This window comes from Notolabrus celidotus, chromosome 22, assembly GCF_009762535.1.
Source record: "Notolabrus celidotus isolate fNotCel1 chromosome 22, fNotCel1.pri, whole genome shotgun sequence".
In the NCBI taxonomy this organism is placed as follows: Eukaryota; Metazoa; Chordata; class Actinopteri; order Labriformes; family Labridae; genus Notolabrus; species Notolabrus celidotus.
The window spans coordinates 27,396,731-27,409,473 of record NC_048293.1 but is presented as its reverse complement, the minus strand read 5'-3'; the positions used below and the strand labels follow the sequence as shown (position 1 = coordinate 27,409,473).

The 12,743-nt window shown below is 46.8% G+C and overlaps 1 protein-coding gene across 8 annotated transcripts in view; it reads right to left on the bottom strand.

Annotated features, from left to right (window-relative positions):
- ccdc177 (coiled-coil domain containing 177) overlaps nt 1-12,743 on the bottom strand; it is a 130,336-nt gene that overhangs the window by 1,320 nt on the left and 116,273 nt on the right. For 7 of the 8 annotated variants that reach the window (XM_034674623.1, XM_034674624.1, XM_034674622.1 and 4 more), the window contains one exon: nt 4,261-7,525. In XM_034674623.1, the coding sequence (XP_034530514.1) occupies nt 4,961-7,525 (2,565 nt within the window). In that variant the 3' untranslated portion in view covers nt 4,261-4,960. Of the gene's footprint in view, nt 1-4,260; nt 7,526-8,219; nt 9,520-12,743 lie in introns of those variants that run through there. The other variant, XM_034674629.1, reaches the window with a different exon arrangement.

The following is a 12,743-nucleotide window of genomic DNA, read 5'->3' as shown; positions in this document are numbered from 1 at the left end:
CTAGCACTTATTGTACGCTCTGTGAATCTGCAGACGGAAATCTTAAAGGACAAGCTTGATACCCCGTCCTGTTGAAGCTCTAAATGTATGAATCATCTTTATATTGTTGTGTTAGTCACTGAGGTCTGCAGAAATCATTAGAGCAATGAGGCATTAAAGATGAGCTCAAGCGTGAAGTATAGCCTGTAGTGTTTAGTTGAAAAATCAATGTACTTGTAAACTGCCTTGTTTGTTCTTCCTTTACTCTTACATTAAATATGAAATATATCCGATACAGAGTCTAACAGAGTTCAAGGTTTAAAGTGAGCGTCACTAAACTGTCGGCTGTCTTCCTGAAGTTTGAGAACCAGGAACCTGTCTTCAAGTATTTTAAGCCCTGATAAACACAAAGTAAAAAGGTTACTCCAGGTCAAATCTGGGCCGAATATTTCCACATGTTTCTGTCTTAAAGGGATGTTTCAGTTTTTTTGAAGAGGGGTCATATGAGTTACAGTACACTATTGCTCCTGCTAGCCAATATGAGTGCCGGTGAGCTCTTCCCCTTTAATGAGAACATTCCAAAAGGACCATCAGGTGGACCCAAGAGGATCCCTCTATGAACCAGAGTTCACAGAGGAAGAACTCCAGATGCAGACCCAACGTACCAACGAAGAAGAGAGGGGAGAGAGTTCTGTGCTAACGAGTGAGCAGGAGAGATCCCACGTTACCTGGTGGTGCCGGTGTGTAAACTGTGAGCACATGCCAACGCACCCAGAGAGCTTCTGCTGTCAGGAGAGAGACTTAGTGACAACTTCAGGACCTTTCTGAATCAGAGGATACCAGCGGCTCACATACGGCTCCAGTCTGCATCACTCATCATCCAGAGTTCCCTGCCTTACAGGAGGTCTGCTTGTTTGAACAGCCAGGATAAAGACAGGAACGTCCCATCTTTTAAATGTGCAGAAAAGTGAGTTTAATTCACTCTAAAGACCGAGACCGCTACTTGGTACTGCTACGTGCTTGTTGATCCAAACAGCTGATCGGCGTGTATCCGTGCTCATGCAGCGGAAGAACACCGGTCTGAGAGGTGCATCTGAAAATAGTGCCAAAACAAAGACTGACGGCAAACTGAAGAGCTCCAATTTTTCTACTGGTTCATGCATTTGCACCGTGATGAGTTCCTGGAACATATTTTCTTAACTTTAGAGAAATTACATGAAATAGGCGACCCCCGTCTGCAGAGAATTGTATCCTAGCTTGCCGGCCGGTCCTCTGGGAATGTTCTCATTAAAGGGGAAGAGCTCACCGGCACTCATTGTGGCTAACAGGAGCAATACTGTACTGTAAGTCATACGACCCCACTTCAAAAAAAGTGAAATATCCCTTTAATGACTGAAAGTTTCATGAAAACACTGCAGCAGATTCTCTTCAGTGGGAGCCACAAAACAGGACAATGCATCAAAGTATGTTCCCAGAGGTATGTGGGTCAAAGTGAGTCCACTGTAAGAGCTCATAGTGTTAGAAAACATTATAAAGAGGAAGCTTTTTAAAAGCAGAAACAGCTCCATCACTTCAATCCTGGTGATAAAACACTGCTTTGAAAAAAATCTGTAATTTTGTAAAGAAAAGGTGAGCTTCTGGATCACTGCTGCCTTGATTTAGTGCTTTTTAATGTTACTGTAAGTTGCACAAACACCGTCTTACATCCATTAACACTAAAGCGATAAATCAGAGTAACAGCAGCTCTCGTCTGCTGCAAGGTGAAATGATTATTTGTCAGAGCAGTCTGAGAGACGTAACGGCTGATTCAGACAGAGACAAACAGAGAGGTCTGTCTGTGTCTGCAGCTGTGAGACTAACAACAGTCTGAGCCGTCTGTCAGAGAAACACAAGAACTGTTAGAGGACGTTCTCTGTGGAGGTGAATGTGCTGCTGACTGAGAAACTTTAAGGACGTATTGATCATTCAGAGCCAGAATGATGTCAAAGAAATAAAGCTCAGAGAAACGTTAGAGTTCAGTCTGATGAAAGCGACCTGCAGGTAGTTAAATCATTTTCTGTCGTCCTCTGAAACAATATTTAGAATTTAATCCCACCAACATGATTCCACTGGAGGGAATCTGCTGCTTCATTTTGTATTCCATTGGAATAAAACCTTTCAAAGACTTTATTTTTTTCACTCACCGTCATAATCGTAAACCGTAAATCTGCTGCCTCATGCCTCTAACCTTACATCACCTCCCCCCCCCGATTATCTGGAGGGAACAGCGGGGCTCAGTCAGAGCTGTAAGCCTGTCAGTCCTCTGCAGCTCTAATGCTGCGTATCACAAACTCTTTCTGGATTTCTCTGCGAGCTGACGACCTCAGCGGGAGCTGCGGGGACACAGGATGGATATGTAGGTGAAGGTTTGAGAGGATTTCTCCCTGAACCGCAGAAGAGGAGGAGGAGGACTGCTGCAGTAAACTAGACTAACACAGAGGGGAGTGTTGAAGAGGAGAAGGAGGGACAGAAGTTTGCAAACTTGGAAATAATTAGAGAGTTAATTTAATGAAATGTGAACATTTTCCAAACATTATAAATATATTGTCCACTGAAAAATACTGTGGGTTAGGGTTAGGCAAGAACCCTGAGTGGTTAGGCTTAGGGTAAGGGTTGGCGGAGGGGATATAATGATAGTGAGCCCAAAGGTTCGGGACTAAGTGCAGTGACAAAAACTAAGGGTTAGGTTTAGGAACTAAGTCCACTGACAAAGACTAAGGGTTAGGTTTAGGGACTAAGTCCAGTGACAAAAACTAAGGGTTAGGTTTAGGAACTAAGTCCAGTGACAAAGACTAAGGGTTAGGTTTAGGGACTAAGTCCACTGACAAAGACTAAGGGTTAGGTTTAGGGACTAAGTCCAGTGACAAAAACTAAGGGTTAGGCTTAGGGACCAAGTCCAGTGACAAAAACTAAGGGTTAGGTTTAGGGACTAAGTCCAGTGGCAAAAACTAAGGGTTATGTTTAGGGACTAAGTCCAGTAACAAAAACTAAGGGTTAGGTTTAGGGACTAAGTCCAGTGACAAAGACTAAGGGTTAGGTTTAGGGACTAAGTCCACTGACAAAGACTAAGGGTTAGGTTTAGGGACTAAGTCCAGTGACAAAAACTAAGGGTTAGGTTTAGGAACTAAGTCCAGTGACAAAGACTAAGGGTTAGGTTTAGGGACTAAGTCCACTGACAAAGACTAAGGGTTAGGTTTAGGGACTAAGTCCAGTGACAAAAACTAAGGGTTAGGCTTAGGGACCAAGTCCAGTGACAAAAACTAAGGGTTAGGTTTAGGGACTAAGTCCAGTGGCAAAAACTAAGGGTTATGTTTAGGGACTAAGTCCAGTGACAGATACTAAGGGTTGGGTTTAGGAACTAAGTCCAGTGGCAAAAACTAAGGGTTAGGTTTTGGGACTAAGTCCAGTGACAAAAACTAAGGGTTAGGTTTAGGGATTTAGTCAACTGACTAATCCCTAACCCTAACCCTTAGTATTTGTTACTGGAATTTATCCCTAACCCGAACCTTTGGGCTCACTCCTAATAAATCCCCTCCCCCGACCCTAACCACTTGGGGTTCTTGCCTAACCCTAACCCACAGTATTTGTCACTGGACTAAATCCCTAAACCTAACCCTTAGTTTTTGTCAGTGCCCTTACACTAACCCAAAGATATGTACAAGCAAATACATGAAAGAAGAATACAGTAATTAAAAGAGGATTAAATAGAAGTAGCACGAATAAATCAATTTTAAAAAAGGCCCAAATATTAAGATTCTGGATATTTTAGGAAAAAGTAAGACGGCATTAGAAGGATTAAAGTTACATTTAATCTGAGGTCATTAAATGTGTTGAAATCTGAAAATAAAGAGTCATAGATAAATAATAAAACATGTGTCTTGTTGTTTATGTTCTTTAAATATCTCCCCGTTATGTCACTCCTCTGTCTCCTCACACGATAACAAAGTGACGGCCCGCCTCCATAAATCCTCCTCCCTGCCGGCAGCCCCCTCACATTCCCACGCATCCTCTCTGCTCACATCTCCCTGCACCATCCTGGTTCCTATCTCTATGGCAACACCTACATCTGAGTGCAAAATCCCATGTGTCTCTCCCTTTCTCTCTTTTTTTTAATCTGAGAGATTGTGGGATTACCGCAGTCGGAGGTCTTTAAAGCCTGATGTTGGCTCGCGTGTTGGGGTCAGTGTGATCTCATGGTGGATGCTGTGTTTTATCCTACAAACAGGAAGTGAAACCTCGTACCTGTCGTCCTTGACTCGGTCACCGGGAAACCGTGCCGGGGAGCCGAACGTCTGCGGCCGAGTCCTTGAAGGGGGGGCGAGGGAGAGTTCTGCTGATGCTTCATCATCAGCACAGGCCTCGTGCGCAGCTTTCCTGTGCTGCAATGTCAGCGTTCAGTGTGGACACGTGTCCAGCTGAGGGCTCTGAATCCGGCTCTGTGTACAAAAAGGATCCCTCCTTGCTCGGGGGGGACTGGGGCCATTACGCTTCCTTGCAGAGTGCTCCCTTTAAAAGCCTCTGCTGTTGTCATGGAGTTGTGCTTCCTGGTAAACAATGACTCTTTTCAATTCCTGCACAGCTTTCAGTCCGGTGGCTGAGACAGAGAGAGAAGAGAGGGGGAGAGAGGGAGAAAGGGAGAGAGGGAGAGGGAGAGAGGGAGAGAGAGGAGAGGGTTTGTGTTGCAGGACTCTCTCCTCTAACATGAAGTCTCCTGTTCGTCTCTCTCAGGCCTCAGTGTTGGTTTGAACAGCTGATATATAAATCTTCGCCTCATGGTAGAAAATGTTTGGTTTGCTTTGATTGGACGTTTAATAAACTGATGGATAATGTCTGAAACTTGGGGAGTGATGACGATGATGATGAAGAGGGGTAAAGCTAAACTGATGAGGGCCACAGTGAAGGCGAGCACATGACCAGAATCTCAGTCCGCCACAGACAGTCTTTATTTCTCGTCCATGCTGGCTTTGAGCTGAGCCTCCAGCGCCATTTTATCAAACGTACGCATGTTGGTCTCCTCCCGCACTTTGTCCCGGACGTGAAACGAAGCCCGCGCCACGGACCGAGCGCTATCGAGCACCGCCTTCTTCTCCTTGAAGATCTGCTCGCTCTTCTCCAGCTTCCTCTCGATGGACTGCAGCAGCTCCAGACGCCTCTGCTTCTCCTCGTCCTCCACGCGCTGCCTGTTGAGCCTCTGGAGTTTCTCCTTCTCCTGGCGGCTCTGCACGGCCCGCTGAGCCTTCTCCTTGGCGCGCTCCTCGGCCAGCAACGCCGCCTGCTGGGCTCGCTTCTCCGCCTCCTTCACGCGAGCCTCCAGGAGCTGCTGCTGCTGCTTCTCACGCCTCTCTGCGGCCTTGCGTGCTTTCTGGATCTGCTTCTCCTCACGCTTGGCTTTCTCCTTCAGCTCCATCCCTCTCCGCTCCACAATCTGTTCGTAATTCTCCAGGGAGCGGCTGAGCTTCTCTTCTGACATCCTCCTGGCCTCCTCCCGCTCCTCCAGCTCCCTGCGGGCGATCTCCTGCGTGAGGGCGGCGTGGCGTCTCTTCTCGGCTTTGTTCAGACCCCGTCTGTCCTCCTGCCCCTGGTGCTCCTTCTCTTGCCTCTTCAGCTCGGCCATGGTGAGCTTCTCCTTCAGCAGCAGCCTCTCCTGCTCCAGCATGGCCGCCCTCTCCTCCTCCAGCGCCTTCAGGTTCTGCTCCTGCAGGGCCTTCTTGTGCTTCTCCTCCCGGGCGGCCTGCTGCAGCCTCAGGAGACGCGTCCTCTCCTGCTGCTCCGCCAGCTCCCTCCACCTCTCCTCGCTCTCCTCCACCTGTCTCATCTTGGCTGCAGCTGAGAGTCGCTCCTGCTGGCTGAGTCTTCTCTGACGTATGGACACTTGTGTCTGCCACACCCTCTGACACTCCTGCACCGCCCGCTGCTTCTCCCTGTCCTCCTGCTCCCGGCGAAACTCGTCCATCCGGCGCTCGCTGTCCCACTGCAGGTGAGCCACGTAGCGCGTCTGACTCATGATGTCCTCCTCTTGGTACCTGGCGAGCATCAGAGCGGCGATCTTACGGTCCCGCTCGGACACGGCTTTCAGGCCTCGTCTCTTCACCTCCTTCACGATGCGCTCCACCTTCTGCGTGGTCTGAGGGGAGTGGCTCAGGTCTCCCAGGCTGAGGCTGCGGCCCATCAGGGAGTTGAAAGTGGCCATGGTGCGAGCGCGGGGACTGGAGAACTTAGCCCAGTGATCCCGAGCTCCTTCCCAGCTGTAGGAGGAGGACGCTCCGGACTCTGAGGAGGTGCATGTGGTGGTTGTGGTGGTGGAGGTGGAGGAGCAGACCGGATCGATCCTCCGCTGCAGGGACTCAAGCGAGTGGCTCTTCCCTCGCACCTTAGGGTGGAGTCCTAGATGTCCGTTGTGCTGAGAGAACAGAACTCCTGCCACGCCGTTCAGAGGCGTCCCCGTGGTCTGAGCTGCAGGTTTGGACACAGACGCTGATAAGGTCGTGTTGGCTCTCGGGAAGGACGGCGGTTTTGGAGTCGATCTGGGGAACGTGTTGGAGGTTTTACCACCTGAAGACTTCCTGGTTACAGGCGGGGGGCCGGATGAGAGAGGACGAGGAGCTTTCCCCTGCTCAGACGAGCAGTGCTTGGTAGATCCTTGAAGTCCTCCTTTGAAGGACGCCGTGGAGGTCGTTGATCCAGTTTTTGAGGACTGAGATGCTGGATGAGGAATTTTAGGGGAAGTACTGAAACTGGTGGAAGCAGGTTTAGGTAGGAGAGCTTTTCCTGTTTTAGTGGATGAACCTGATGCTGTGGATCTGGGGGAGGATCCAAAATCAGGGGCTGAGCTGGAGGTCACCGGCCCGGACTTTGGGGACAGTGTGGAGCCAGAGGAGGCTTTGTGCTGCTGCTCCCCAGAGGAGGACGATGGACTCCCGCTGCTGTTAGCTGTCGCCTGCTGGATCCTCCGCTTCTCCTCTCTGATGATCCTCTCCCTCTCCTCCCTGCACTGCCTCAGCTTGGCGTGCCGATCCCTCTCGTACACTTCAAACAGACCCGTCGCCACACGCATGGAGCGCCCAGGAGCCTCCCGGGCAAAGTCTGCGAGTGGGCGAGGCAGCAGCTCCACGGGTTTGACTCCACATCGAGCGCACCCCTCCAAAGAGCGGGGGCTTGTTAGCACGTAGCGGCTGCCCTCCGCGGCTGGTGAGTCAAAGTTGTACAGGTCCAGGTGGAACTTAGGAGGCGGGTCTTTATCGGTCTGAGTCTGTGGTTGCTGAGGTGGAGTCTCCTGATGGGAGGCCGGGTCCGGTCCTGGAGGGGACGCGGTGTGGCAGGGGCTCGGCTCAGAGCTCCCGGTGGGCGGTGTCTCAAACCCGGCGTCCCCATCGTCCTCCGTCGTGGTGCCGTCGGCCTGATCTGGCAGTCGAGGGTCTTCGGTGGCCACGGTGGGAGTGTCGAGCTGCGGGCCTTTACACTTGCTCTGCTCCTCTGCCTCTGAGGGGTCGACCATCGTTGGCGGATTCTGCAGGTGGGGATGATAAAGGGGGCGGGGATGGATGGAGGGAGGGAGTATGATGAGGGGATAAAACAGTGGGAAGAGTTTTCAATTAGAGGATTACAGCATCCAGTCCAGAGCTTAAGAGAGACGCAGGCGGTGGGGGAGGGTCCTGACGCCGGCTCAGAGATGCATGCATGCATGAACACATATTCATGCACAGATTTTGACTCCAGATGAGACATTCTGCCTTCAGGGGAGTGACATAACACATGAAAAAACACCAAGGTCCTTTAATAGAGGCTCTATTTTTGGCAGAGTTACTGGGCTGAGAGAATCTGATTACTCAGAGATATTTTTCACTCTACATCCCACAATCAACCTACAAACCGCCTGCGTTCGAACTCACAGCCATTTATTATTAAGCAGGCTGTAGTATGAGCGTGATATTAAACACTTCATCTGGTAAACAAGCTCTCTGTCCACCATGATGGACTCACACCTCACAAACAGGAGAGGCCTGGACTCTTCTGGACCAGCAGGAAACATCTGCACTCTCACACACAGACTCACAGACTCATCCTGCATGGATCACATTTATATAAAGAGGAATATGTCTCCTTTGTGTTCAGCTGATTAAAATAACACCTTTATATAATATCTGCTCCTCCACCTCCACCCTGCTGGTTAGTGTGTTTTTAATGTCAGAGCATCCACCAACCTGCCAGTGTGCAAATCGTTTTCTGAACCGGTGCTTTGTTCCCCTGTGATCCGTGCAGCCCCCCTTGTTCCCTGCATAATATCAGGTTTCAGGGTGAAAGGCTCGGATGGAGCTTCACATCGTCGCAACCTCCAGCGACAGACAGACAGACGGATCCTCTGCAGCCTGTCGGTGTTCCCGAGCAGCAGAGCTCAGGTTTCTGCACCCTGAGGGGTTAAAGACAGGACCAGAACCACTCCACGGTGAGATTTAGACTCCAAGAAGAAGGAATAAAACCTGAGCCAGCTCTCCGTGATCCTCCCTCTTGGAGTGAGAGTGTATCCAGTAAACATCCGCGGTCTCCACCTGCTCCCTTTCCTCAGCAGCATCCCTCCATCCCCGCCTCCTTAGCTCCGCCCGCCTGTGGCAAGGCTGCTAAAAATACTGGCTGCACCGGCCAATTAACCAAGCGCATGCTCAGGCTGTTAGAAAGCATCACTTTCAGGCCCTCTATAAAAGAAGAGCCTTTGAATAAAAGCACAGCTCCTCACTGATGGAGGATTCACAAAGTGTAGAAAACAGAGAGTGGATGCTTTCATTTTTGGATGATGATCTAATCTGTGCAGCTCACCCATCAGGATCATATCACAGCATGTAACAGCTGCCATCTGCCACACTGAGTGATATTAAACAGGCTGTAATGTCGTCAAACAGCCACTAGAGGGCGCCTTCATACAATAGACTCATGCTCTGCAGTGAGAGGGGCGTGGGCAGCCAATCAGAGCCATTCAAGCTCAGAGGAGACTTATTACAGAAGGATGATAAATTCAGTCCTGCATGTTTTCTGCAAATGTAAGAATAAAGCTGATGTCAGACTTTCTTATCAGCGTAAGGCATGAGAGGAAAATATGGGGATGAAGCTGAAACGTTGGAGATAAAGCAGAAACACTGAAAACTCCTCCTCTGATAGTTTTTGGTTCCATCTTGCACTAACATTAAAATTTTGGCTGATGCTGGAGGCTATCTTGCAAAGGTTTTGTAAGATCTTACACAAGCACAACCTTTTGCAACATGTATTTTTTCCCTTCATGATCTTTCAGGGCTACTTTACTCTTCACATTTTAACTTTACCAACATTTTATCATTCTTAAGACACAGAATAAATCCTCCTCTCATCATTTTTTACATCGTTCTGGCCCTTTCTTAATATTTCCACATTTATTTCACTATTTTCTAACAGATTCATTTTTAAAGCACCCCAATGACTTCATGTACACCAGCTACTTCCAGTTCTACTAATTCTACCTGTGCAGTTTCTTATTACCACTACTACACCTACCAACACCCACTAATACAAGTACAACTCCCACTGCTACAATCACACTGCTGATTTAAACCTGCTACTTCTATGAGTTAATAGTTCACAACACCCAGTCCTTCAAAGACACCTGATAGAGCCCATAGTTCAGCTGCTTGTGATACCCTTGGTAACACACTGAAGGCAGCAACAACAGAATTTAGTATTAGTGTGATACAATTCAGAGACTATTCTCCAATCACTGTTGTCAGTGTGACACTTAATTGGGTGTGAATTTAGCCTGGTGGTTAAATCGCAGGCAGTCTGGCTCTATTCCAGCCTGCAGCCCCCTTACCACATGTCATTCCCCAACTCTCTCTGCTGGTTCCTGGCACTGTCCACCGTCCTCTCCTCTCTAATAAAGGTGTAAAAGCCCCCCAAAAATATATATGCAAAATAAAGATTTTTTATTAGAGACTAGTCTGGCTTTTAAAAAGACCTTTAAAGACAGATGAGACAGATGTAAAGGACTCTATCACACAGACAAGTTGGTTAAAAGTTTGTCTTTTAAATATGAAATAGTCTGGTTTTAAAAAGACTATTTTAAAACAGATGGATCTGGATTTGAAGAGACTTTGAGGATACACTGGTCTGGTTTTAGGGTCACTTTTTCAGATCCACTGGTCTGGATTTTTTAAAGGACAACTGGTCTTATTTCAAAGACACTTGTCAGGACAGACTAGCCTAGTTTAAAGAACTGAAAGGTCTGGTTTTAGGGTGTTTTTTTTTGGGTGAATCTACTGATGTAAAGGACTCTTGTAAAGAGAGACCTGTGGCTAAAAGTTTGTTTTTAAGAAATGATCTAGTCTGGTTTTAAAGACTCGCTAAAAGGATTGCTTGGGCTGGTTTTATAGACTTTGTCAGGTTGGACTGGTCTGGTTTTAGGGTCACTTTTTTTTCGATTTTAAGACACTTGTCGGATGCACAGATGTAAAGGACTCTTTTAAAGACAGACTGTTGGCTTTAAAATGACTTCAAAAAGGAACTAGTGTGGTCATAAAGACACCTTTTAAAGGACTGATGGTTTATAGACTCTTTTAGGATGTACTGGTCTGGTTTTAGGGTCACTTATTTAAGACACACTGGTCTGATTTTAAAGACAAACTAGTCAAGTCTTAAAGACACTTCTTAAAGGATAGACTGGTCTGGGTTTATAGACTCTTTCAGGCTGGACTGGTCCATTTTTTTTTAGAACAACTGGTCTGTTTTTAGGACAGTGTTTTGTGCAGACTGATCTTGTTTGAGACCCTCACCAGGACAGACTGGTCTAGTTTTTAAGACACTTATTTTGGACAGACATGTTGTGTTTGAAGGTCTCTTTCTTGAGACGTGGTGTTCTTGTTTTAAAGACACTCTTCCAGGACGAAGTGTTGTTTCAAAGTCACTCTCTTAAGACGGACCAGTCTGGTTTTATACTTATCAAGACACTTGATTACAGACTAGTTTAGTGTCTTGAAAGTACACCAGTCTAGTTTTAAAGACCTTTAAATTCAGACTGTTCTAGTCGGGTCCAGCCGGGGCGGTTGAATCAGGATTAGATAACTCTGGGTGAGAATCAGTGTGAGGATGACCCACTAAACTCCTGACCCGGTGTGGGGAACAGTGCGAGTTTAATTGGCCCCGCCCGTCAGCCGTATCAAGAGGACAGCGGGTAACAAGTGACAACAGGGAACGTGCTGGCTGGCTTGTTAACCGGGGGCATGGAGGTCTGGAGGGGGGCTAAAGGGGAGCGGGGCACGGCGTGGTGGCTGCACAGTTCACTGGTGCGGGGGTATGCTCGGCAGAATTTCTGTTTTTGTTTTTGGTACTGTAGGGCATGCTCCCCACCACAAAGCTGGACTGAGGGGTTCATCGAGAGGTGAGCGGCTCTGTGCAGTCATGGAGACCACTGCAGGGCCCGGCTGCTCCTCAGGGCCTGAACAGTCACTTTTTAAGGCAGAATCAGGGGAAGGATTTAATCAATTAATTTTATACATTTATGATTTTATGATTTCAGATTTTTTATCATTTTAATTTGAAATCTTTTGTTGTTTTTATTCTTCCAATATCATTTTATTTTCTTTATTTCTCTTTTATCGTCTTTTAGTTTCTTTCTTATTTGTAAATCACTTTGTAACCCTGTTTTGAAAAGTACTGTGTAAATTAAGATTATTATTATCATTACCACTGCTTTGGTAACCCGTACCATGTCTGTGCACAAGATGACGTAACGTGGACCTCAAGGCAAAACCTGCACAAAAACATGCACACTCTGAAACTTTCATGAAAAGGTAAAAGCAAGCTGGTAGTTAAAACATTTTTAAAAACCAGGTGAGTTTTCAAAATGCTTTAATTCTCCTGAGTTATGGAGTTTGGAAAATAATAATCAAAAGTATCTTTAAATTAATGTATAAAGTTATTTTGATTTGTTAATTCAGAATGAGACTTGTAAAATTTAAGTTTTAGTATTTAGTGAGTGTTCACAAGAAGTGCAACGGCTAGAAGAAGAAGAGGAAGAAGAGGAAGAAGAGGAAGAGGAAGAGGAAGAGGAAGAAGAAGAAGAAGAAGAAGAAGAAGAAGAAGAAGAAGAAGAAGAAGAAGAAGAAGAAGAAGAAGAAGAAGAAGAAGAAGAAGAAGAAGAAGAAGAAGAAGAAGAAGAAGAAGAAGCTTGTCCTTGCAGACCACCGTCACTTCACTAACAGGAGGAGTGAGTAAGGGAGTGTTTCAGTGTAGGATGTGAACGCTAGATATCGCTAAATATTCCCATTTCTACACACTTTACCTTTAAAGCTGCTGTGAGGAACTTCTGGTTTATGTTGACTTTAGCGCCCCCTGTGGGGAAAGATGTTACTTTATAACTTGACTGATCTTGTCCTGTACATGCCAAGGCTGTATTTTGAAAAAAAAGACAAAGAAAACCTCTTCCTGCTCATTTCTAAATGTCAGATGTGTCTCTTAAGGCTTTTTCTTCTTCACTTGGTCATTCAAAATCTAAATACAGGCGTTGTTGATCGTCTCTTTTGCTCTTTGGCTTCATCATATGAATGGATAAGCCTTTAATACTGATCCTCTTATGATCACTCTCACGGTGCAGGTGTTCACCTGTAGTAATACACGATTACTAACCAACAGATTAACATTTATAACTATAATCTGATGCACCTCTGGCAGCATGACTCAGCAGCTTCAGCTCAGAAAGACTCAGGAGT